The 24,557-nt window shown below is 35.5% G+C and overlaps 1 protein-coding gene across 1 annotated transcript; it reads left to right on the top strand.

The window, feature by feature from the left end:
• Nucleotides 1-20,185: 20,185 nt before the first annotated feature.
• Nucleotides 20,186-24,403, top strand: LOC101900490 (esterase B1). Its single transcript, XM_005182230.4, has 6 exons — nt 20,186-20,527; nt 20,744-21,062; nt 21,134-21,284; nt 22,836-23,387; nt 23,449-23,618; nt 23,733-24,403. Exons 1-6 carry the CDS (start codon nt 20,481-20,483, stop codon nt 24,282-24,284), a joined length of 1,791 nt encoding a protein of 596 aa, XP_005182287.2. The 5' UTR covers nt 20,186-20,480; the 3' UTR covers nt 24,285-24,403.
• The last annotated feature ends 154 nt before the right edge of the window (nt 24,404-24,557 follow it).

Here is a 24,557-nt window from a genome sequence, read left to right as displayed (position 1 = left end):
ACAAATGTTATGGTCTATTTCACCCACTAAATATTACCCGATGATCATAAAAATTGGAAGGCTTCTGCCCAGCCCGCGTCGATTGGTCTATAATTGCGACCAGTAGAGCAACTGCAAAATCAGTAAATTTTTCAGATTTTGGTCCATTTCATCCATTTCCTAAATATTATGCGATCTTCTCCTATTTCAGTAGGGTTCTATTCTGGCTCTAGCCCCACCTCCATTCTAAATTTCGTGAGTATCGGGCCATAATTGCGACCTGTAGAGTGATTACAAATTAACATGGACAGACGGACAGACGGACGGACGGACATACATAGCTAGATCGACTGTTGTTACGATATCATAACTACATAGTCACCAATGTTAACTGATTTAAACCGCTAAAGCAATATGCAAATTTTTGGAAAGGTCTATGGAATAAAATTTCGAAACCAAAATTTTGGATTTTTCAAATTTTTATTGGTTATTCGTTTCTGTAACTGTGGTTTTTATATTAACATGTCTCTGCCATGAGCTGTTACTCTATGTATTGTAGACACAAACCATTTGCTCAAAATGCATTTTGTCTAGTCTTTACCATTTTAGGTCTTTGCCATAATTTCCATTATACCCTCCACAATAGTATGGAGGGTATCATTCCGTTTGTATCACCTTGATATATACACATTTTATACTGCACAAATTATATATATATATATATATATATATATTCCAGATCAGCATAAAATTCTATGTCGATTAAGTGATGTCCGTCCATCTGTCTGTACGTCTGTGGAAAACACTCTAGCTTCCGAACGAAAAGAAGTAGGTTGATAAAATTTTACTCAGATATGTATTTAGTCTGCAGGATTTTTGGTATTAAAAATGGGCTATATAGGTCCATTAATATAGCCCCCAAATAATTGTACCGACATATTTAAAGATTTTTAGGTGTTTTAGTATTAATTTTGACCCGAATTTGCTGAAAACTCTCAATATAGATCTTAGTTTTGGTATAGTCCCGATGTAAATGTGACTCCAGATATTTTTTAATGATTACCGAAACCGAAACTGTTTAAATTTCCGTATGGTAAGTTCGTAATGGGTGCTAAGCCTGTGACCGAAAATTGTCTATACATGTCCACGTCATCATATAGACCCCATATAACTTTACCCCCAGATATTCGGTATTTTGATAATTTCAGCGACATTATTCACAGGAATTGGTTCAAGTTTAGAATTTGAGTATCGTAATGGCTTATATGTCCACGTCTGCGTATAGGCCCCATATAAACATAACTCCGAATATATTTTATAACTTTAGCAGTATTTTTCAACGGACTTTTTTTTTTGAAGATTTGCAAATTCCTTCCAAATGATGAATGTTGAACACCCTCGTCCCGGCAAAACTTATTGCTTTTTTACTTATTTTCATCAAAATTCATCTGCTTAAGTTAAAAAAATCTCTGTTAAAAATACATTTCTCATAAAACGTCCATCAATAACAGCAAAGTCAACGATTGCAGACATCAGTTGTAAACTTTTTTATATGTATGTTTGTCAGCAATGAGGTTAAGTGTTCTTGTATTTGATTTTGTTATTTCGCCTTCCTCATTTCTCCTTTACACTTCCTGCTTTGAATGTGCTATTGGAGTTGTTGATATTGACAATGTATATAAAAGTTGCTATCAACGATTAGGAAGAGGATATTACCAACAGGCAAATAATATTGCATTTCCATAATTCGGCAATAGCATGGTAAACCTTTTGGTAGAAGAAATAAAAAGGTATTTACGTATAGTCGGCTGGGCTGGCAAATGAAATTTTCATCATCTATAACTATAGACTAATAAAGGTATAGACTAAAAAGTTGTCTCATCTGTTATCTCCGGAAAAAGTGCTTCAATAGATGTCGTTCATGCTGTGAGAGAGCTTCAGTCCATTTTTTATAATTTATTATTATTTATCAATTGAAAACAAGGCAATGTATTTGTTTCCCTTTGCGTTATACAACTATGTCGTGACATATAAAAATATATAACTTAAATAGCAGAAAAAAACCAGAAAGGGTAGGTCAAAAGTCGGGCGGGAAGACTATATGATACACTACACCAATATGCGTATTTAGTAGATCTCACGTAACAAAAATGTTTGTATTGGGAATTTATGTGAAGTAGATCATACCAACTATGAACCATATAACATAGCTGTATAGTGCATGATATAATATAACGGACCGAGTTTGACGAAATGGTAAAATTCGAATAAATATGAAAAATTCTATTCAATTTGTGCTGATATTACTTATAAGGGGAGAAATAACCTAAAAATATAAAAATCGGAATCTATAAAGTTTGGCAAAGGTATTTTCGGGTAGTATCTGATGCCCGATATCAAATATCATTGTTGTGTAGTGCATATTACGCATGTGAGGCACTTTAACACCAAATCGGGTGAAGCAATACATACCTGGTTCTAGGATGTATTTTGTCGGAACGCTAAAATTCAGTCAATTTGGACTGATATTAGCCATTTGGTGCACAAAAAAATCTGATATAGAATATAGATATACATATGGGAGCTATATCCTAATCTGATCCGATCTCGACAAAATTTTCTGGTACCAAATATCATCCTTGAGGAGTGCATATTACGCATGTGGGGGATTTAAATCCGGAAATCGGATGAAATATATATATGGCTATATCTGAACCGATTTTCTCAAAATTTGATGTACTTTCTTCTAGACTGAATTCGGTACGATATGACAAAATTCAGGTATTTAGAATTATATTGGCCATTTGGACAATAAACTTGATATCGGATAAAAATATATATGGATGCTATATCCTAATCTGAACCGGTCTCGACAAAATTTGACTGAGGTATTTCGAGCAGTATTTGATGTTCGGTACCAAATATCATTCTTGTGGAGTGCATATTCTACATGTGAGGGATTTAAAACTCCATATCGTATGAAATATATATATGGGATATACTTTCTTGTACTTCATGTACTTTATTGTAGACTGAATTTGGTTGGATGTGCCAAAATTCAGGTCATTACCGATATTGACTCTTTGGTGAACAATCAACACGAAATCGAAAGATATATGTGGGAGCTATATCTAAATTTTAACCGATTCTCACCTATTTCAATAGGGTTCGTCCTTGGGCCAAACAAATATATTTGGAAAATTTCATCTCATTCGGATAATAAATGCGACCTGCATATTGTTCATAAAAATACATGGACAGAGGGACGGACGGACAGACGGACTAACCTGCATAAATCGACTGAGAAAGTGATTCTATGAAGATCCTTAAAAGTAATCATGGGTCTATCTCGCCTCCTTCTCCATGTTACAAAGAAATGTACAAGAACATAACACCCTTACCACTATGTGGTGTAGGGTAGAACAAGTAAGCAAAGGCTATAGCCGTGCGGGGCCGATCATGTGATACCCTACAACACTATAATATGATGGAAGCAACCTTATGTCCAAATCCATTTTGATAGATTTCTTTTTTGAAACAATGCCGATTAACATGAAAAGACGGACGGACGGATACACATAGCTAGATCGACTCAGCTCGGCGATATATCATCGTGGGTGCAGGACCAATATTTCGAATTGTTACAAAATTTTGACTCAATCAAACTTGTAATACCCCCAACACATTCCATATTAGGCTTCGGAAAAAGAAAATAACTTATGCTTGAACAGTCTACCCTACGCATCAAATCGTTTGCTGGGATACATATTACACATATTTTCTTAGACAAAAATCACAACTTGTGAATCTTGCATAGTGTGTACTCTTGCAACTATGATGCATATAACAAATCAATATATTTTAAAAAATGCACAGCCCTTAAAGATTATATGCTCTTCCTTATGTCATGAACTTAACATAGATATGAATTGAATAAAATCTCAAGTAACCACCATAGACTCATAACATTTCTCCATTTCTTCTTTGCACCTTTTCTCAGACGTGTACATTGGGATTAGGTTTTTTTGTGGCTTACTATTTGCCGACTGCCTTGCCTTACAGTTTATAATGTGAATATTAGAGTGGAATTCGAATAATTGAAACAAATCGTTTGCTTGCTCACAGAGTGGCATAACACAAACAAGTAAAAAGACATTCGGGCCGAACTTCTAATACGATCCACCATTGGATAAAGAAAACATGTTTATGCAAAAGTATCTGAATTCTAACGTGTTCCAGTTTAAACTACATATTCCGGTAAGACTGTTCGGATAATCTGTAACGTGGACTTTTAAATACTATATTCCGCCACAGGAGCTAGAAACCATTACGAACTACAAATACCAATTTTCCGTGGAAAATATGGAAATAACCATCAAAACACCGGCTATCTGGAGGTACCGTTATATGGTGGCTATACATACAATGTTTCGCCACCGGAGGTAGAACCCATTATGACTTACAAATACTAATTTGTAGAGAACTCCGTCAAATAATGTGGCGAAAGTCATCAAAATACCGAGTATCGGGAGGTACCGTTATATGAGGGCTATACACAAAAGTGGAAGTATACATACAATGTTTCGCCACTTGAGCGAGAACCCATTATGACCTACAAATAACAATTTTTAGACAAATCCGTGGAAAAATCTGTTAAAAATCATTAAAACACCGAATATCGTGAGATACCATTCTATGGGGGCTATAGCAAAACGTGAAGCGATATATCTCATTTGCAATACCAACCATGGTAGACACCATACAAATTGTTCTGCCAATTTTTGAAACTCTGCGTCAAATAATGTGGGCTGTATTGTTTGAAGGTCATTGGATGCTAATTTAGCGTTTTATAAATTTCATGGTTCAAAAATTTTACCCGTTGTGTGGGAGGTACCAGATGAAATCCGTTCTATCTATTCTTCATACCAGATCTTGTGTTGGTGGAAATATTGAGATAAGCGAAATTTGAAGACAATCGGTCTGTTGTTTCACATTTTATAAGAGTTATGACTATCAAAATTTCGAGACCTTGTGGGGGAGGTACCTGGTGGAGTGGACCGATATTATCCATTTCGGCACTCATCCTATCACTGATACAAATGTTAGGATTTTAAAAAATTTGATGATCCTTTCTTGTTTTATTAGGTACATTATTTTTTATGACAAATTTGACCTTTTGTGGTGAGCTACCCGAAGGAGAAGACCGAAATTGCCCAACTCGATCTAAGTTTGACAAAAATATTACGATGTACCAATTTTGGATCAAATTGGAAGCCTCCTGCAAAGAGTTATTGTGCGCCTGGCTGGCAGATCGATTCCAATTGTCCTGAAACGTATTTGGTCTAAAGAGACCTAGGGTCTAAAGTCGTTATTTCGATCAAGCACGTTTTGGCCACATCAAGTGTTATATCCCCTCTGTAGTCATATGGCTGAGGCCAGATAAAAAGGATTTTTTTCACAACCATTCCATTGGATTTTTGACCTTATGAGATACTGTTATATTGGGAAGTATGACCAATATTGAAGCATGTACCAATATTGAATATTTTGTATTTATTGCGAACAGATGTTCTACGCCCCGAGAAGTAATCCAAAAGTCTATATTAAATTTCAGAGCTCTATATTACAATTTGCAAAGCTTGGTTCAGAATATTGGGGTCATTATTGTGTGCATAGGTATGGCTAAACATAACAGGCCATAAACAAATGTTGGGCCTTGTGGAATTTAGATATATCAATCTATCACATCCACTTGGAATTCGCCTCACCTCTGATTGATTGATGATATGTTTTTATGATTCACATTTATTTTGTTCAGAGACTCATAAAAAAAACCTAACAACAAATGTAGTAGTTGCTTATAGTGTTCACTGTAATTCTACAAAAAATGTTCATTAAAGACCGATAAGTATTTCTCAAACAAATTCCAAGAATTTATTGCCAATATATGAACTCTCACTCTTGTGCGGTAAATCCAAATATACATATTTATGTTTGCATGAATTTTTATGAAACAATCCTTACGTATGGCCAGAAATCAATGAATATGAATGAGCATGTTGTAATTCCTGCCCTGCCGGATGAGCGGGCTGTCTGCACAATTGGCCATAAAACACTGGAGGTGGGGTGGATTGTGGGTTGGTCCCACCAACAATCTCTGCCTGGAAGTGTAATAATCGTACAGTTAAAAGGATTTACATATAAATGTATTCGTCTCCAACCAGTTGTTGTAGTTTATTGGTGTTAAAAGGGAAATAAAATAAAAATCAATCAATTCCTATCGAACAATACAACCAAGTGTAGTGTCAGACATTGGAATGATTCTCAATATTGGATCCGTGGCATGTTATTATGCTGTGTAAACATAATCTTTTATTTATTACAATTTCTTTAATTAATTATGTAAATGACAGGTTAAAGTACACAAATAAATTGTGCAATATGCTAGGTTGAAGTTGAACTCTAAAAGCCAAGGTATATGTAATAGGCAGTGTTGTCGTTCCAGCTGTAAGAACTATGAATATCAAAGCAAATTTGAATTCCCGAAAATAATAAAATGTGAGTTGAAAGCAGTCTCTACAAAATTTTGCTAACAGATATCGAAAAACATGCAAAAGTTGCCAAACCGTACAAAAGTTTGGTTCTAGAAAATAAAATATCTGGCCAAATTGTTGCTTGCGTATGTATAACCACTATATAATGTGCCGACCGATTTTGAACATACAAAGGGTCATTGCCACATTTGCTAATCGAATTTATTGTTTAATCCGACTTTTTGTTTAAGTCCCTCACATTCGTAATATGAATTTGACAACAATGATATTTGGTACCAGATATCTTTTGGAGCTCGGAAATGCCTCTGCCAAATTTTATCGAGATCGGTTCAGATTTGGATACAGCTTCCATATATATCTTCAAACGATTTCGTGTTAATTGTGCACCAAATGGCCAATATCAGTCCAAAAGTCCTGAATTTTGGTACATCCGACCCAAATTCAGTCTAGAAGGAAATACATCAAATTCTGAGAAAATCGGTTCGGATATAACTATAGCTCCCATATATATGTTTCAGCCGGTTTGGCGTTTAAGTCCCTCATATTCCTAATATGCATTCGACAACAATAATATTTGATACCACATATCTTATAGAGCTCGGAAATACTTTTGCCGAATTTTATCGAGAACCGTTAAGATTTGGATATAGCTCCCATATGTATCCTTAATCCGATTTCAGGTTTATTCTGCAAATAATGGCTAATATTAACCCCAATGGAGTTTTTTAGTCCCAGCGAAATCACAAATAGACGAACAGATCAATTCTGATCGATAAGTAGATGCCGATAGTAAATATATCGGATATATATAGCGAAATATATACGATGTATATACATATAAATAAAGAGGAAGTTAGCTAGAATGCTTATATCTCAAAAATGGCTGGCCCGATTTTGACAAATTTTGTCAATTCAGATTGCTCTCTTGGCATAAAAGTATAAAATCTATAAAATATGCCAATTATGATTATAATAAAAATTTTGTAGTATTTTGTGACATTTTTTTATTTTTTCCTATTTTTTATCTCCATGCAGTTTTTTCAATTTGACTTATAATATTGGAGCGTATGTGTTTTAATATTTTTTCACCTTGCAACACAGGTTGGGGTTATTATATACAGATTGCAATTATCATTCGATCCTCACGAACATTTTCACAAGGATATAGTTAGGCTCAGATAGGATATAGTCAGGGCTAGGCCTATTGTTTTCAAATTTGTTCGCAATATATTTAGGGGTTGTAATGGAAAAACAACTAAAACTGTTCCTGATTTTGCAGCCGTTATAAAGTTCACAAATAGAAACCGAAAGACACGAAATCTGGCATGAAGTAAGAGTTTAGGACAGCAGATAGAATGGACCACTACTTTTGTGTGAAAAAATACCAGCATTACTTACAGGCGATACACAAAAAGCGAAATTTTGGCTTTTTTATGCTGATTTCGTTGACGAATATAGCCAAATATCGTAGACAAGCAAATCATATAGATACGTCTTAATTTGATACGTCTTAATACAAAGGGGCATCTTGCTTTTGGAGATGATCTCAAAATATGTTTCAAATGAACCAAAAATAGACGAAAAATGTCTGATCACACAATTGAAGCCAATCGCCAATTAAGGACATGGAAGAATTCTAGCATTTTGGACGACAATTGGGTTATGTATAGATGTAAAATGGACCGCAACAACTAACAGCACGACGGAGTGCGTAAATATTGAGCAAATGTCCCTTTGCAAATACTAGGTGATATATGGACAGTGCTTTGTGACATAATTTCAAAAGCGAAATCTTCCAAAATGGATTTGGACATAAGGGGGCTTCTAACATATTGTAGTGTTGTAGGTGGTCGGCCACGAATGACTATTGCCTTATTTATAGATATAGAAGATGTGTTAATTCTTCTAAAAATTTAGTAACTTTCACTTCTGAAAGCGCAGGGATGCGAAGAATTTCGCTGTTCGGGCTGAAGGACAAAAATAGACTTGAAAATACCTTCATGCTGACAGGATCCTCCAAAACCTTGATATCAAGCTTGAATTGAGGACTTACTTTTTTATGTACAGAAAATTCGATTGAAAAATACGTTATATGTTATATGTGAGCAATAACAAAACGTGGACACGTATTTCCCATCTTAAATAACGTTCGGAAGCTGCAGATATTTTTACATACGAATGTACGCTGGCAAATCCGTAGATGTTCCTTCTCAATGCTGAGTTCGTACAACTATAGCTCGTTTTATTTTGTTCTATATTTTCAAGGGCTTTCTTTCTCTCAAAGTCTGGACTACACGAACGTGGTGCATGTTCATTATTACATCACTTTACACACATACACACACACACATCTTGCACTGCGATATTTTCAATTCATGGGCATTATTGATTTGTCAGCCAGGCATTTATGACATTTCCCATTTTTTAAATCAATTCACTTGTAATTTACACATTTAATTCCATGGCTATCCCTTAATGGTGGTTGGGTATTTCATTTCAATACTCAGAATGTCCAATACATAAATGATTTCCAATCCACGTTAAATACGATTTTCAATAAACCATTTAAGGAAAGCCAATTTATCGTTAACTTACATAATTAATTGCAACTTTCAATCTCAGATCGTTGAGATTCCATGCCAATGAATGCATGACCTGCAGAAGTATTCATTGGACCAAGATGAATGGGAAGTCTTTGTAGGCATTTAAACGAATATCTGCCTGAATTGTGAATATGAAATTATTTGGTATGGACGGGGGGAGGGGGACTGAAGTGTTATCACCAACACATTTACACACCACGCCAAAACTGTCGTTGGAAGTGTTAATCAATTTCATGGATGTCGATCTGGAAAAAAAGCGATAAAATGATTGAGCAATTCAATGCACCTGAAGTCTCCAGGATATTCAGTAATGGGATGTGAGTGGAAATTTGTATAAAAACAATTACCGACCGGCAGATTGGATATTTGCACCATAAATATTGACATGATGTTGAAATGTGAATAAATATACCCAATAAGAAAACCGCAAACGAATGTACATACATATGCATTGCCAATGGTTGAATTCATGATTACATATTTATGACATATTTCTACGAAGAGTACACATGCACACAACCATCCATGAGCATAGCATAATAATATTTATGAATTGCTTGATGTTTCAATAAAACCATTAGCAGAAGCTATAGTCGGGCTGGTCCGATCTTGTGATACCCTACACCGAAATGTTTCGGATTGAAATTTCTCAATATTTAACGAATGCTAGAACGAATAAAATGATCCACTTTGCAATCAATCAATATTTTCCTAAAAATATCAAGCGTTTGGGTGCAGCTGGACTCAATTTGGAAACGTATTAAATCAAGAGTCAAAAAAGTAACCAAACAATTTCCAGTTGTAATAAATTAATTTCGAATGCAACTTTCTTAAAAACTGTTATCTATGGAGTAAAGTAATGGACTGACTGACTGATTCATCAACGCCCAGACAAAACGGCTGAAGCTAAAATCTTGAAATTTTGGGTGAGGGTCACTCTTGGTCCGAAGGGTTCAGATAAGGCTGCGTTTTTGGTAATTCGTACTAGGACGGACAAGTATTAAAAAGTACACTCTGTATTTTAGGAAGCAGTAGAGCTAGAACTCTTAAATTTGAAATGAGGTTCACTGATGGAGTGCGTGATTGATGTATCAAAGAGATTTTGGAAATTCGCATTATAAGTGTAGGAAAAGTACAAAAATGTACTACATTTGGTACGATTTCGTATTATGTGAACGGTTACAGCTAAAAACTTGAAATTCGGAATGGGAATGGAGGTTGAGGAGTAGAGTCGATGAAGGTAGATAGTTTTGGGAGAGCTGGAACCTAAAAATTTGGAAATATGATTACTTTGCATTGTAGGAATAGGGTATGTAGGTAGTTTTGGACATTTGTACTTATGTGTACGAAATGGTACCAAACTTGCACAATTTAAAATTTTTGGACAACCGTTAGAGTCGGAATTCTGAAACTTGGAAATAAAAAATGAAAAATGTAGGTAGTTTTGGAAATTTGTACTTATGTGTACTAAATGATGCTAAATTTGGTCCCATTTAAATTTTGGGTGACCCGGTAGACTTGGAAGACTGAAATTTGAAAATAAGGTTTCTATTAGATTGTATGATGTAAGTAGTTTTGTAAATTCGAACTTTTGTGTACTATATGACACTAAATTTGGTTTTGGATGTGTTTGCGATAGGGTTGAAATCCCGAAATTTGGGGTGAGTTGTGTGTACTAAATAGAACTAAATTTGTTATAAATTGCATTTGGGTGAACCTACGGAGCTGGAGTTTTTTAATTTGGAAATAAGTACTTCAAGAGTACAAGAGGTAAAAAGAGTACAAAATTTAGTATTGATCGTAGGTATAATTAGATTTATGATGTTTGATGCTTGGGTCAGAATTAGTATGTATTGTTGAGATATGGAGATGGTATTGGTATGAAAGATATTAAATGGCACTGAAATTTTAATTGTGGTTGATATTGGTGTGTACGTTTGAGATATGAAGTGGTTTTGGAAGTACGTACTAAAATATGCTGATATTTGCAAATACATCAGTGCTACGTCAGATATGAAAATGGAAAATATCGAAACACTCCATGAAGTACCTCCCCCCAAAGTTCGAAATTTTGAATAATTATAACTCTTATAAAATGTGATGGGGACACGGTCTATGGTGAAAATGGAATATATCCGTCCACTCCTTCTGGTACCTCCACCACAAAAGTCAACATTTTCAAAATCCATGCAGCTCATAAAACACGAAATTTACATCCAATTCCATTCAGACTATGAACACAAGACCTGTGTTATAAAAATGGTTGAGATCGTACCTGGTACCTTCCCCACAAATGGTGAAAGTTTTGAGTAACCGAAATTATTATAAAATCCGAAATAAATATCCGGTTCTCTTTACATTTCACACATTCCGTTATTTCTACTAACACAAGATCTGCTGTGGGATGGATGAGATATATCGGTCCACTCCTTCTGGTACCTCCTCCACAAAGGGCCAAAATTATCCATTCACTTGGCACATCTCAATATTTCTATCAACACAAGATCCATTATAAAAATGGTTGAGATCGAATAATTCCTTCTGGTACCTTCCCAACATGGTACCTTCAAAATTTTGAAGAAAAAATGCTCCAAGAAAGCGAAATAAGCATTCGACTTTCTTCAGATTTCACACATACACAACATCGATTGTGAAGATGATATATATCTGCGAACCCCTTCTGGTACCTCACCCACAAAGGGTCATAATTGTCAATACTTTTATCTGTCATAACTTGTGAAAGAAGTCAGCAATTCTTTACAACAAACTATTTCTCTCAACCAGAAATCTGAGATGAAAATGGAATTTATGGTTTCGCATAAAATTGGATATAAATGGTCGATTTTCTTGTAACTTTTCCCATACGAACATTTTTACCTCACCTTTAATCATAACAGAAGTCAAAATAAATTGAAATAATCGAACATTGGCTGAGGGTAAAAAATCTGTCGGCAAAACCGACTGATACTTTTTAACTTGTTTATACCCTACAACACTATGTGTCGGCAAAACCGACTGATACTTTTTAACTTGTTTATACCCTACAACACTATGTGTTGGGGGTATTATAAGTTTGATTGGGCCTTAAATTATGTAACACCTCGAAATATTGGTTTTCCACATAGGAAAGTAGATATGGATCATTCTATCTCGCCGAGCTGAGTCGATCTAGCTATGTATGTCCGCCCGCCCGTCTGTCCATGTTAATTTGTAATCAAGCTACGGGTCGCAATTGTGGCCCGATCCTCACGAAATTGAAAATGGAGGTGGGGTTAGGGTCAGAATAGAACCCTATTTTTTTGGAGGTGGTTTTACAATATTTAGGGCTTGAAATGAACCAAAAACATAAAAAAATTCCTGATTTTGCAGTTGCTCTATAAGCCACAATTATGAACCAATCGACGCGGAAATTTACATAGAGTTAGAGTTTAGGACTGGGCAGAAGCCTACCAATTTCCGGCAATCGGACAATATTTAGCGGGTAAAATAGACCCTAACTTTTATGTAAGAAAATTAGAAAATTTCCACTAAACCGCGAATATTTTTAATCCCAGCCAAACCACAAATACATTAAAAGGTGTATTCTGACCATTAAAGTGATGCTGATAGCCAAAAAATCGGATATATAGCAAAATAGGAACAATATATATGTAAAAAATAATAGATCCTATTTATTATGCTTATAAGTCGAGAACCGCTGGACCGATTTTCACAATTCCCATCATTTCGGCTTGGGTTAGGATCTGAATTAAAGCCTATTGTTTTGAATATGTATATTTTGGGGTTCAATTGGACCAAAAAATTAAAATTTTCCTGATTTTACAGTCGCCATACGGGTCACAATTAAAAACCAATTGACACAGAATTTTGCATGGATGACCATTGGATTACATTTAGCTGTAAAATGGACCAAAAGTTTTCGTGTGAAATTGTTTTGAATACCTAATGGCATGACGGAAATGGAAATGCACCCGGCCAAAAAGCTAAGGATAGAGTATTTTGACATCATATCATAAACGAAATCTTCCAAATTGGATTTGGACATAAGGAGGTAACAAATATAACAAATCGGATGAACAATATATATGGAAGCTATAGCTATATCTGAACCGATCTTCTCCAAATATGACATACTAGCTTCTAGACTCAATTCGGTCGTAAGTGCCAATTTTCATTCAATATTACACGTTTGGTGCACAATAAAAGCAAATCGGATGAAGATATATGGGAGCTATATCTAAATTTTTACCGATTATCTCCAATTTCAATAGGGTTCGTCCTTGGGTCAAACAAATGATTTGTGCAAAATTTCATCTGGATCGGGTAATAAATGCTAACTGTCCTTCATTCACAAAAATACATGGACAGACGGACGGACATGCATGATTCGACTCAGAATGTGATTCTATGCAGATCATCTACAGGAACTATGGGTCTTTGTCGTTTCCTTTTGCCTGTTACAAACAAATGCACAAAGGCATAATACCCCGGCCACCTTGTGGTGTAGGGTATAAACATAGTGTTGCGAATTTCTTATAAATATAGATTGAAATAAATATAAATCAAGCTTATAATACTCCCAATACATAGTGGTGTATGGTATAAAAACCACTTCTTCGCCAATTATTTTTTTCTTCTTTTTATTTATTTATTTTATTATTTTATTTTTTTTTTCTTTTTGATTCAATAAAATAGGCCACTCTAATATACAAATAAACATACCTTTGTCGCAGCTGCACAACAATTGGTGAATGGCCACATACATTATTGGGCCAGATGAGGGCGGACATGTTACAGAATTGGAAATATCATTATAGTAAGTGAAAATGTAAGTGTTTTTATATAGCTGTGTCCGACAATATAGAGTTCTTTTAGCTGATAAATGAAGTTGAATAATAAATGTAATTATTTTGAATGTATTGCCTTCGTCTGAGTTGTCCCGAATTAACTAAAGGGATTCTTTTGTGATAAAAAAGAAAATCAGTAAACACGCATCAACAACAATTTGAATTATGTTAAACATTCACAATGACATTAAGAGCTATTCAGTCCCTAATCAGTTTACGGAAAAGGAAAGAAGGGATTTTTTACGCGTAAACATTAATACAATAATATTTGCCATTTGGTGCACAATAAACCTGCAAGGTATATATGGGAGCTATATCCAAATCTCAGACGATCTCTATAAAATTTGCCAAAAATATTGAGAGCTTTATAAGACATCTGGTACCAAATATCCTTCTTGTGGGTTGGATATTACGAACGAGAGGGACATAAACACCAAATCGGATGAAATATATATATGGAAGCTATAGCTATATCTGAACCGATTTTGGCCAAAGTACATGCTTCTACGCTGAATTCCGTCGGAAGTGCCGAAATTCAGTCCATTAGTTCCACACAAAAAAACTGAAATCGGTATAAAATATTTATGGGAGCTATATGTATATCCAAATCTGAACCGATCTTTATAAAATTTGGCAGAGGTATTTCCAAATATTATTCTTGAGGAGTTTACATTAAGAATGTGAGGGACTTAAACACCAAATCGGATGAAAGGATTGAAGCGATTTTTGCCAAAATTTGAGGCACTTCCTTATAGGCTGAATTCTGCCGGAAGTGCCAAAATTCAGTCCATTTGGGCTGATATTAGTCATAAGGTGCACAAAAAACTTGAAATCGGATAATAATATATATGGCAGCTATATCTAAATCTGAACCGATGATGAAAAAATTTTAAATGCTTATTTCTGAGGTGTATCTGATATCTGGTACCAAAGATTATTGTTGTGGAGTGCATATTACGCATGTGAGTGATTTAAAGCCGCAAATGGGATGAAACATATATATTGGATCTATAGCTATATCTGATCCGATTTGCACCAAAATTTGAAGTACTTGCTTCTAGATTGAATTCCGCCTGAAGTGCCAAATGTCTGGTCATTTGGACTGAAATTGGCCATTTTATGCAAAATTAACCCGAAATCGGGTGAAGAAATATATGGGAGCTATATCTAAATTTGAACCGATTTTTACCAATTTCGATAGGGTTCGCCCATGGGCCAAACAAATATTGTTTAGCGAATCTCGTCTGCGACCTGAATTTTGTTGACAAGAATACATGAACAGACGGACGGACAGACATGCATAAACCGACTCGGAAAGTGATTCTATGAAGATCGTTAAAATTAACTATAGGTCTATCTTCTATTCCTTACCGCTATGTAGTGTAGGGTATAAAAATCACACAACGATGAGACTATTATTTAAAAAAGAAAAATAAAGATTGGAGTCAACTTTCACTCACTTTTGAGCAACATAAACATCAAAAGAATTGGGATGAAAACTTTTTTGTTTCACATCAATTTGAACACTTTAAACATTCGATAATTTATCACTTTTTTATAAACTAAGACAAAAATGTAGCCAACTGTTTTGGCAAGCGCACAGGCTGACGGGCAGCCCGTTTATTTACACGTGATATTATGTCCACCAAAGAACCAGTTGAAGGTGTTTCACTTATGCAACATACATACATATACCCATGTGGTAGCCTATATGTTGTTGGATATGAATGAGAAGGTATGCACCGCAATTGCTTTGCCCCAAGTGGCATACCATTTACGTTCATACAAAATCTCAAAAGTTGCAATATTTTGCGTTTTACACATGGAGGTTCATTAAGGGAATCTGAGTAAAGGCGAAACCGGTATTTAAATGTGTAATGTCCATACAATAACATACACAAGTCTTGTTTCATTTACGCTCAAAAAATGACACAATTTTTTAAAATATATTGACATGAGTTTTGTATGTACATTAACGATGTGCTTGCAAATTGATATGTAGTATCTTAATTTGGACAGGTTTGAGGTAGATTATCTTTGATGACTGTCTTGTCTGACCATACATGCCATGACAAATTACAGTGTCATAGTAACAACTTTTCCTCAAACACACCAAATATCAATATTGATGTACCCAGTATCAACAATATGAATGCAATTTTTAACCAGTAAGGAAGGGATAAAAGTTGGGAGGACCGATTTTAGGTTACCGTACACATCTATACATTTAATATTTATACCAAATTAGGACGAGAAATGATATGCAGATGGAGATCGATCTACGTCTTCTTATGTTATTAAATAGAGGAAAAATTTTCCAGAAAAAAAAAACAAGTAAAAAAGCTGTAAGTACACCAAGCCGAACTTTGAATACCCTCCACCATTTGTGACAAATTTGGCAATTAAAAAAAAAATAAAATCCGTAAAAAAAATCTTAAAAATACCGAATGTTGCCGTTATATTAGGGTCTATACGACGATGTGGACCTATATAAGCAACTTCTGTTATAAGCCATTACACACAATTTCCTGTCATAGGCTGTACAGGGTGAAATAAAAAAAAACTGCATCAAAGTCAAATGTCATAACTTTTACATTATTTTTTAAATTTTATTGAATGAAAGCAAAAAATGTCGGGAATAGCATCAAATTTTAGAATAAGTTTAGATTTTCGAATTGGTCACCTTTGGCACGATTTATTGGTATCCGGAGATTTTGGAAGCCATTGTGCGTTGGAAATGAAGCGAGGAACCTCATTTTGTAACCATTCTTGGGTGGTGCTGAGTTCTGTTGGGATGTCCAAGGTCTACGGCGAAAATGTTTGCGTGCCCAAGGCTTTAGTACACAATATTTTCACGATATTAGACATTTATTCTGATGCCTCGTTCGATTAATAGGAGTGGAGAGCGACCATCGCCCGTTATGGCGGCCCACACCATCACCATGGTCGGCGCTTGAGTTCTGGTGGTCAACCGAAGGTACACATTTTCAGCAGACCTCTTTGGCAAGTAAACACGAAAATTTTGTTTGTTTACAAACTGCTGGGCAACGAATGTTTTCTCATCGGAAAAACCAAATTCGGCAGTTCACCACTTTCGGCCAAGCGAAGCAACTCTTTAGCTCTTTTGAGTCTATTTTCTCCATGATGCGGTGTTCTTGCACTTTTTGGAATTTCAGTGGCTTTACCCCGAGCTCATTTTTCAATATTTGCTGAATGGAATATTGCGATATGTTCAGCTTTCGAGCCATTCGTTCATCGTTTTCGAAGTGTCAGTGAAATAATGCTGGAGAGTCAGTTACCATTAATGGAGACCGGTATAGAGCCATGATAACAGATTATTTTGTTCCCGAATTGGATGAGTTGTCGTTCCAACAAGATGGCGCTACATGCCACACAGCGCACGTCACTATCGAATTATTGAAGGAAACATTCGATGAGCGCAAAATTTCGCGAAATGGACCTGTCTATTGGCCACCAAGATCGTGTGATTTTATCATTGGATTATTTTCTTTTGAGATATGTGAAGTCGCTCGTCTACGCCAACAAACCAGAAACGTTAGTGGACTTGGAAGCCAATATTCGTGGCGTTATTGCCCCATATACTCGAAAAAGTGGTTTAAAATTGGACCTGTAGAATTGGTTTTATTCGAGCCAGCCGAGGAGGCCACATGCCCGAAATCATATTTAAATATTAAAGCCAAATTGATCAATATTAAAACGATTTTCTTGTGTTTTATTTCAATTCGAAGTTCTATACCTCCATAAAAAAACACCACTTACCCTCCATACTATGGTGGAGGATATAAAAACATTTAAAATGTTGCATGCGATCGAAGCAAGGTGACTTATTTTTTCTGACCTTTTAAAATGGAAATACCCATATCGACACCCTCCAATAAAGCCAAATTGATCGATATTAAAACTATTTTCTTGTGTTTTATTTCAATTCGAAGTTCTATACCTCCATAAAAAACACCACTTACCCTCCATACTATGGTGTAGGATATAAAAACATTTAAAGTTGCATGCGATCGAAGCAAGGTGACTTATTTTTTCTGACCTTTTAAAATGGAAATACCCATATCGACTTTTGTTATCATAAATGATTTTTTATTTTCTTATCAATTGAAAATACACTCAAAAAAAAGTTGTAAGTCTCGCAGCTTTTAATTATTTTTTTTTTTATTTTACAAACATCAGCATGCATAACAAAGCCCGTATTGCATTATATTTCTAAGCAATGACAAGTACAAGGAATAACAATTGTTTTTATACCCTACACCACATAGTGGTAAGGGTATTATGTCTTTGTGCATTTGTTTGTAACATGGAGAAGGAAACGAGATAGACCCATAGTTACTTTTGAGAACCTTCATAGAATCACTTTCTGAGTCGATTTATGCATGTCCGTCTGTCCGTCCGTCTGTCCATGTATTCTTGTGAACAAAATGCAGGTCGCATTTATTATCCGATTGAGATGGAATTTTCCAAACAATATTCTTTTGGCCCAAGGACGAACCCTATTGAAATTGGTGAGAATCGGATCAAATTTAGATATAGCTCCCATATATATCTTCATCCGATTTCGGGTTAAATGAGCACCAAATGTCCACTATCAGTCCAAATTACCTGAATTTTGGCACACCCAACCTAGTTCGGCCTAGAAGCAAGTATATCAAATTTGGAGAAAATCGGTTCAGATATAACTATAGCTCCCATATATATCCTTCATCCGATTTGATCTTTAAGTCCCTCACATTCCTACTATGCACTCCACAACCGTGATATTTGGTACCAGGTATTAGATGGAGCACAGAAATAGCTGTTTTAAATTTTATCGAAATCGGTTCAGATTTGGATATAGCTCCCATATATATCTTCATCCGATTTCGGGTTAATTGACCACCAAATGGCCAATATCAGCCCAAATGGCCCGAATTTTGGCACATGTGACCGAGATTAGCCTTAAAGCAAATACAACAAATTTTATTTTTATTCGATTTTGGTGTTTAAGCCTCTCACATTCGTAATATGCACTCCACAAGAATGATATTTGGTACCAGATATAAGATACAGCCCAGAAATAGCTGTTTATAATTTTATCGAAATCGGTTCAGATTTGGATATAGCTCCCATATAAATCTTCATCCGATTTCGGGTTAATTGTGCACCAAATGGCCGATATAAGTCCAAATGGACTGAATTTTAGTACATCGGACCAAATTCAGCCTAGAAGCAAGTATATCAAATTTAGTGAAAATCGGTTCAGATATAGATATAGCAACCATATATATGTTTCATCCGATTTAGTGTTTTAGTCCCATACATTCGTAATATTCACTCCACAACCGTGATATTTGGTACCAGGTATTAGATGGAGCACAGGAATAGCTGTTTTAAATTTTATCGAAATCGGTTCAGATTTGGATATAGCTCCCATATATATCTTCATCCGATTTAGCGTTAAATGTGCACTAAATGGTCAATATCAGCCCAAATCACCTGAATTTTCGTACATAAGACCGAATTCAGTCTAGAAGCTAATACGTAAAATTTGGAGAAAACCGGTTCAGAGATAGCTATAGTTCGTAAAATGCACGATAGAATTAGATAGATTTTGATTTTGTACCAAATATCTCATAGAGCTCTGAAATGCCCTGTATAAACCTTTTTACGAGAGCTCTACTAAATATGCATAGTGGTGTAGGGTATCATATAGTCGGCCCCGCCCGACTTTTGAGCTTTCCTTACTGGTTTTTTAATATCTACATTCCTGAGACTTACAAAATCATTGGTTAACTATTTTTGGAATCTATAAACATGTTTATGAAATAATCTATTAATTAATTTAAGCTCTAGGAGGGAGTACTACATTTGGCATAGAGGGTAGGAGAAGAAGTGAAAATATAAATTTTGTTATTAGGAACACTGTGATTATCTATCGCTTAGTTAGGAATTCAAATTGGAGGTTAGTACTTTAAGATATGCGAAAAGAACTAAATGGTAATAAATTTGATATGTAGTGTGGGAAAAGAACTGGAATTTTGTTATCACCATCACTGTATAAAAGTGAATCGTTTTGATAAGAAGGTTTGGTTGAAAATACACAGTATATAGTAGGAGATAGTACTAAATAGTATAAAAATTTTTATAGAGTGTAGGAATAGAGCTGGAATTATGAGGTACGGGTGCATGCAATTTATAACGTTAGTTTTGAAATGCATAAATATTTTCCCATTTTAGCAATGAAGTAACGAGCTGGCATTCGACTTATCTGCTTTGAGATATATTTAAAATTGTCATCATTGGCGAACATACGAACAAAAGTCAAATTGAATCTTATCGAAACATAATTTTTTCCAGTGCACAGATAAGCGTACCCCCTAGCCAAGTAATTATTTTTATTTAACAGCTCTTCAGTATTCCACTGAACGTCAAACTCGAAGCATAGAACACAAAGAACTACAAAAAAGTAAAAAAAAATACAAAAAATAAGCATGGATTACGAATTGTCGGAACAACAAAAACTACATTTAAAAATAAGGTGATGTTGTGTGTGTATGTGCAGATTAGTAAACAATAAAGTGGAGAAAAAATGAACAAACAACAAACCAATGCTTGTGTGTTTTTAACAGACATTCTTAATGCACTTTAAACAATATTCTTATCAAAAAAGCGATTATCTACAATCTCAAGCAGATTAAAGTTTTAGAGCTCCATATTATACCTGTATTTTAAAAATGTAATTTTTTTCCTACAGAACTTTGGAATTTAGAATAGATCAGCTGCAGAAACGTCTTAACGATGAAGACGTTTCGATTAAAGTCCACACCGGAAAAATTCGCGGATCTAAACGCCTAACCATTTACCGCAAGGCGTATTACAGTTTTGAACGCATACCTTACGCCTTGCCTCCGGTGGGTGAATTAAGATTTCGGGCTCCGAAACCGATAACCGCATGGAAGCATGTTAGAGATTGTACCTGGCATGGTCCGAAGGCCATGCAACGAAATCCCATGGATCCAATGACCATTGAGGGATCGGAAGATTGTCTCTTTTTAAATGTCTATACAAATAATGTATGTATGTTGTGTATGTATTTTAGTTCTGTTTTTTTTTTAATTGTGTTCGCATTACATTGCATGTTTAGATAAAACCCATTAAACTTCGACCCATAATGTTTTGGGTCCATGGCGGAGGATTCCAATTTGGCGAAGCAAATTGTGAACAATATGGCCCCGACTATTTTATGATGAAAGATGTGGTACTGATTACAGTTCAATATCGTATGGGAGCGTTGGGTAAGTAATACTATAATGTGTCTCCATACATCTTCAAATCTCAATTCCAGATTCAAACAGAGACCTTCATATCAAAGATGACGATTCAAGCCCTATCCCTTCACCCAATACTAAATTATGTTCCATTTAGTGCTTTTCCTACAAATTTAGGACGCATTTGCAAACCGTCGGCAATCTAAGATACCATCAGTAATATAAATATCAAATTTCAAAATTACGTCTCTATCCCTTCACCCAATACCAAATATAGTATAATTTAGTACTTTTCGTGCAATTATAGTACATGTTTTCGAAACCATCTCAATATATCCAGGCTACACATGAAAAGCGATCATAATACCAAATTTAAAACTGCAAGCACCATATCTTCACTCGATACCCAATTGGATTCCAGGAATTTCGGTATTCCTATTCACAATTTAGTTCCACTAAGTACTTTTCGAACAATTATCCATCCATATGTCCAGGCTGCACATAACCCAAATTTCAAACTGCAAGCACTGTCTGTCTACCCAATACCAAATTGTACGAAATATAGTACTTTTCTAACAATTATTTTCATATCGCAAATCCAGATACCAACAGAGACCTCAATATCAATTTTGAGGATTCCAGCTCTATTCCTTCACCCAATACTAAATTATGTTCCATTCAGTACTCTTCGTACAAATTTAGGACGCATTTCCAAACCATCGCCAAATCTAAGACTCAGGTACCATCAGTAATCTAAATATCAAATTTCAGAATTTTAATTTTATCCCTTCACCTAATACCAAATAAAGCACCATTTAGTACTTTTTGTACAATTATAGTACACATCTCCGAAACCATCTCCATATGTACAGTCTACCCATGGACAGCGATCCTAATACCAAATTTCAGATTTCAAACACTATATATTCACACAATACCAAAATGTACCAAATATAGTACAATTTAGTACTTTTCGAGCACTTGTAGTACACATTTCTAAAACCACCTCTTCATCACAAACTTACCACCACCACAAAATTTCAAAATTCCAGCTTAATCCATTCTCCCTAAACCAAAGTGTTCGAAATTTAGTGCCATTCAGTACAGTTCGCGCACTTAGTAGACATTTCCAAAACCACTTTATATATCCAACCTGATTCTCGTACAAAAATTCAAGTTTCTAGCTCTATTCGTTCACATAATACCAAATGGTACAATTTTAGAAGTTTAGTATCATTTTAAAACTTTTCGTAACATTAAACCCTTTGATGTACTCTAACAGTGACCCACATTTCAAATTTCAGAATTCTTACTCATTCTATTTGTCCGATACATGGTATTTAATTTCTAGAACATTTTAATAATTTTCGTAACCTTTTAGTACGAATTTTCCAGCCTTATCAAGCGCCTACGTACCAAGACTTACCCTTGTACAAAGTTTTAAGATTCTAACTTCAGCCTTTTCGTCTGGGCGTTGATCCTAGATCAGTCAGTCAGTTATACCACTCCTTTTTCATATATTTAGATAGATATAAAAATTCTAACACTTGATTACAAGGTTTTATTTCTATTTCACAGGCTTCCTCAGTCTTAACGATCCTGGCTTACATACACCTGGCAATGCAGGCCTTAAAGATCTGATTCTTGCACTCAAATGGGTAAAACGAAATGCGACCAGCTTTGGTGGTAATCCTGAATGTGTGACCGTATTTGGTGAAAGTGCCGGAGCTGCGGCCGTTCATTATCTAATGCTTTGCGAACATGCAAGAGGTCTCTTCCATCGCGCCATTCTGCAATCGGGGACAGCCGTTAGCGATTGGGCCATTACTGATTGCACTAAAAGAGCCTATGATTTGGCCAAAAATGCTGGCTATGAAGGCGAATATAAGGAGAGACATATTCTGAAATATCTACTGAAACTGCCAGCCGATGAAATTCTCAAAGCAGAGGCAAAATGTCTGCAGCGAAATGATCGTGAATTGTTCGGATTCGCACCCTGCATAGAGCCCTATTTTACAGCTCATACTGTGATTTGCAAGCCAGCAGAAGAACTAATGGCTCATGCTTGGGGTAATAGCATACCATTGATTTTGGGAGCCAATTCACTTGAGGGACTCTTCTTTAAAAGAAGTAAGTTTTGAAATACATGAAATATGGCAATTATTGAATATGTTTTTTTTGTCTTTTTTAGCTGCTCTTAAGAACAAAGATGCAATTTTACAACTATTGGAGACATGTGCCCAATATGTACCCAAGGCAGCAGCTGTACGCCGTGAAAGTCCCGAGTGTCTGGACAAGGGTTTGAAATTACGCAAAATTCACATTAAAGGCCAACGACCAACATTGGATGACTTTTATGAGGTTTGTGTCATTTGATAGCCCTTTGATGTGGTATGCTTTGGCATGTTATGCTTCACTTGAAGTTCTATGTGTGTGTGTGTGTGCACTCTGTGACCAGTTTAACTTTCTTTACAGATCATTACATTCGCTTATTATTGGCATCCCATACAGAAAGTCATTGAGGCGCGTTTAAAGTATGCCCGCAAAACTCCAACATTTTTGTATCGTTTTGATTTTCGTTCGGATAAACTTATAAATCCTTTCCGTTTAATGCGTTCCCCAGACTGGGACGATGCCGATGAATCTGGTGGAAAAGGCGATGTCAAAGGTGTGGCACACACCGATGAACTTGCTTTCCTCTTTAGCAGTATTCTAGCCGAACCAATGGACCGGCAAAGCCGTGAATATACCTGTTTAAAACGCATGATTTCAATGTGGACACAATTCGCTGAGGCAGGAAATCCAAACAGTGCTAAAACGCCGGATAACAAATGGCGTTCGCTGCACCACCGACATAACAACGAGGAGGCATACAAATGTTTGAATATCGACGATAGCTTAACATTCATCGATTTGCCGGAAATGGAAAAACTTAAAGTGTGGAAGGGCTTATACGAAATGCATCGCACAATGCCGGAAAGAGCCAGAGCCGTTGATGTAATTGCATTTGCACAATCCTCCCTGTAAAATGGCCATGGAACGAACGAAAGCATTATGTTATATATTTTAAATATTTGTTTTTAATACAGTATTTGTTGCATTTTGTGTATTTGACGATGATGATGACAAATAAATATTGAATACAATTTGCCACCAAAGTCTTTTATTATTAGGCTTTCTCACTCACAAGATTCCATAATGATATTTTTCAATATTTTTCTTCTCATATTCTCCAAAATATTTCTGTGTGGAAGAATTGAAGCTAGCGAGCGCTCAAAAACTCTGATTACCAAATAAGGG

The sequence above is a fragment of the Musca domestica genome, unplaced genomic scaffold, assembly GCF_030504385.1.
Source record: "Musca domestica strain aabys unplaced genomic scaffold, Musca_domestica.polishedcontigs.V.1.1 29, whole genome shotgun sequence".
Lineage (NCBI taxonomy): Eukaryota > Metazoa > Arthropoda > Insecta > Diptera > Muscidae > Musca > Musca domestica.
Note: the sequence above shows the minus strand (reverse complement) of the source record. Positions and strands in the feature narration are given on the sequence as shown.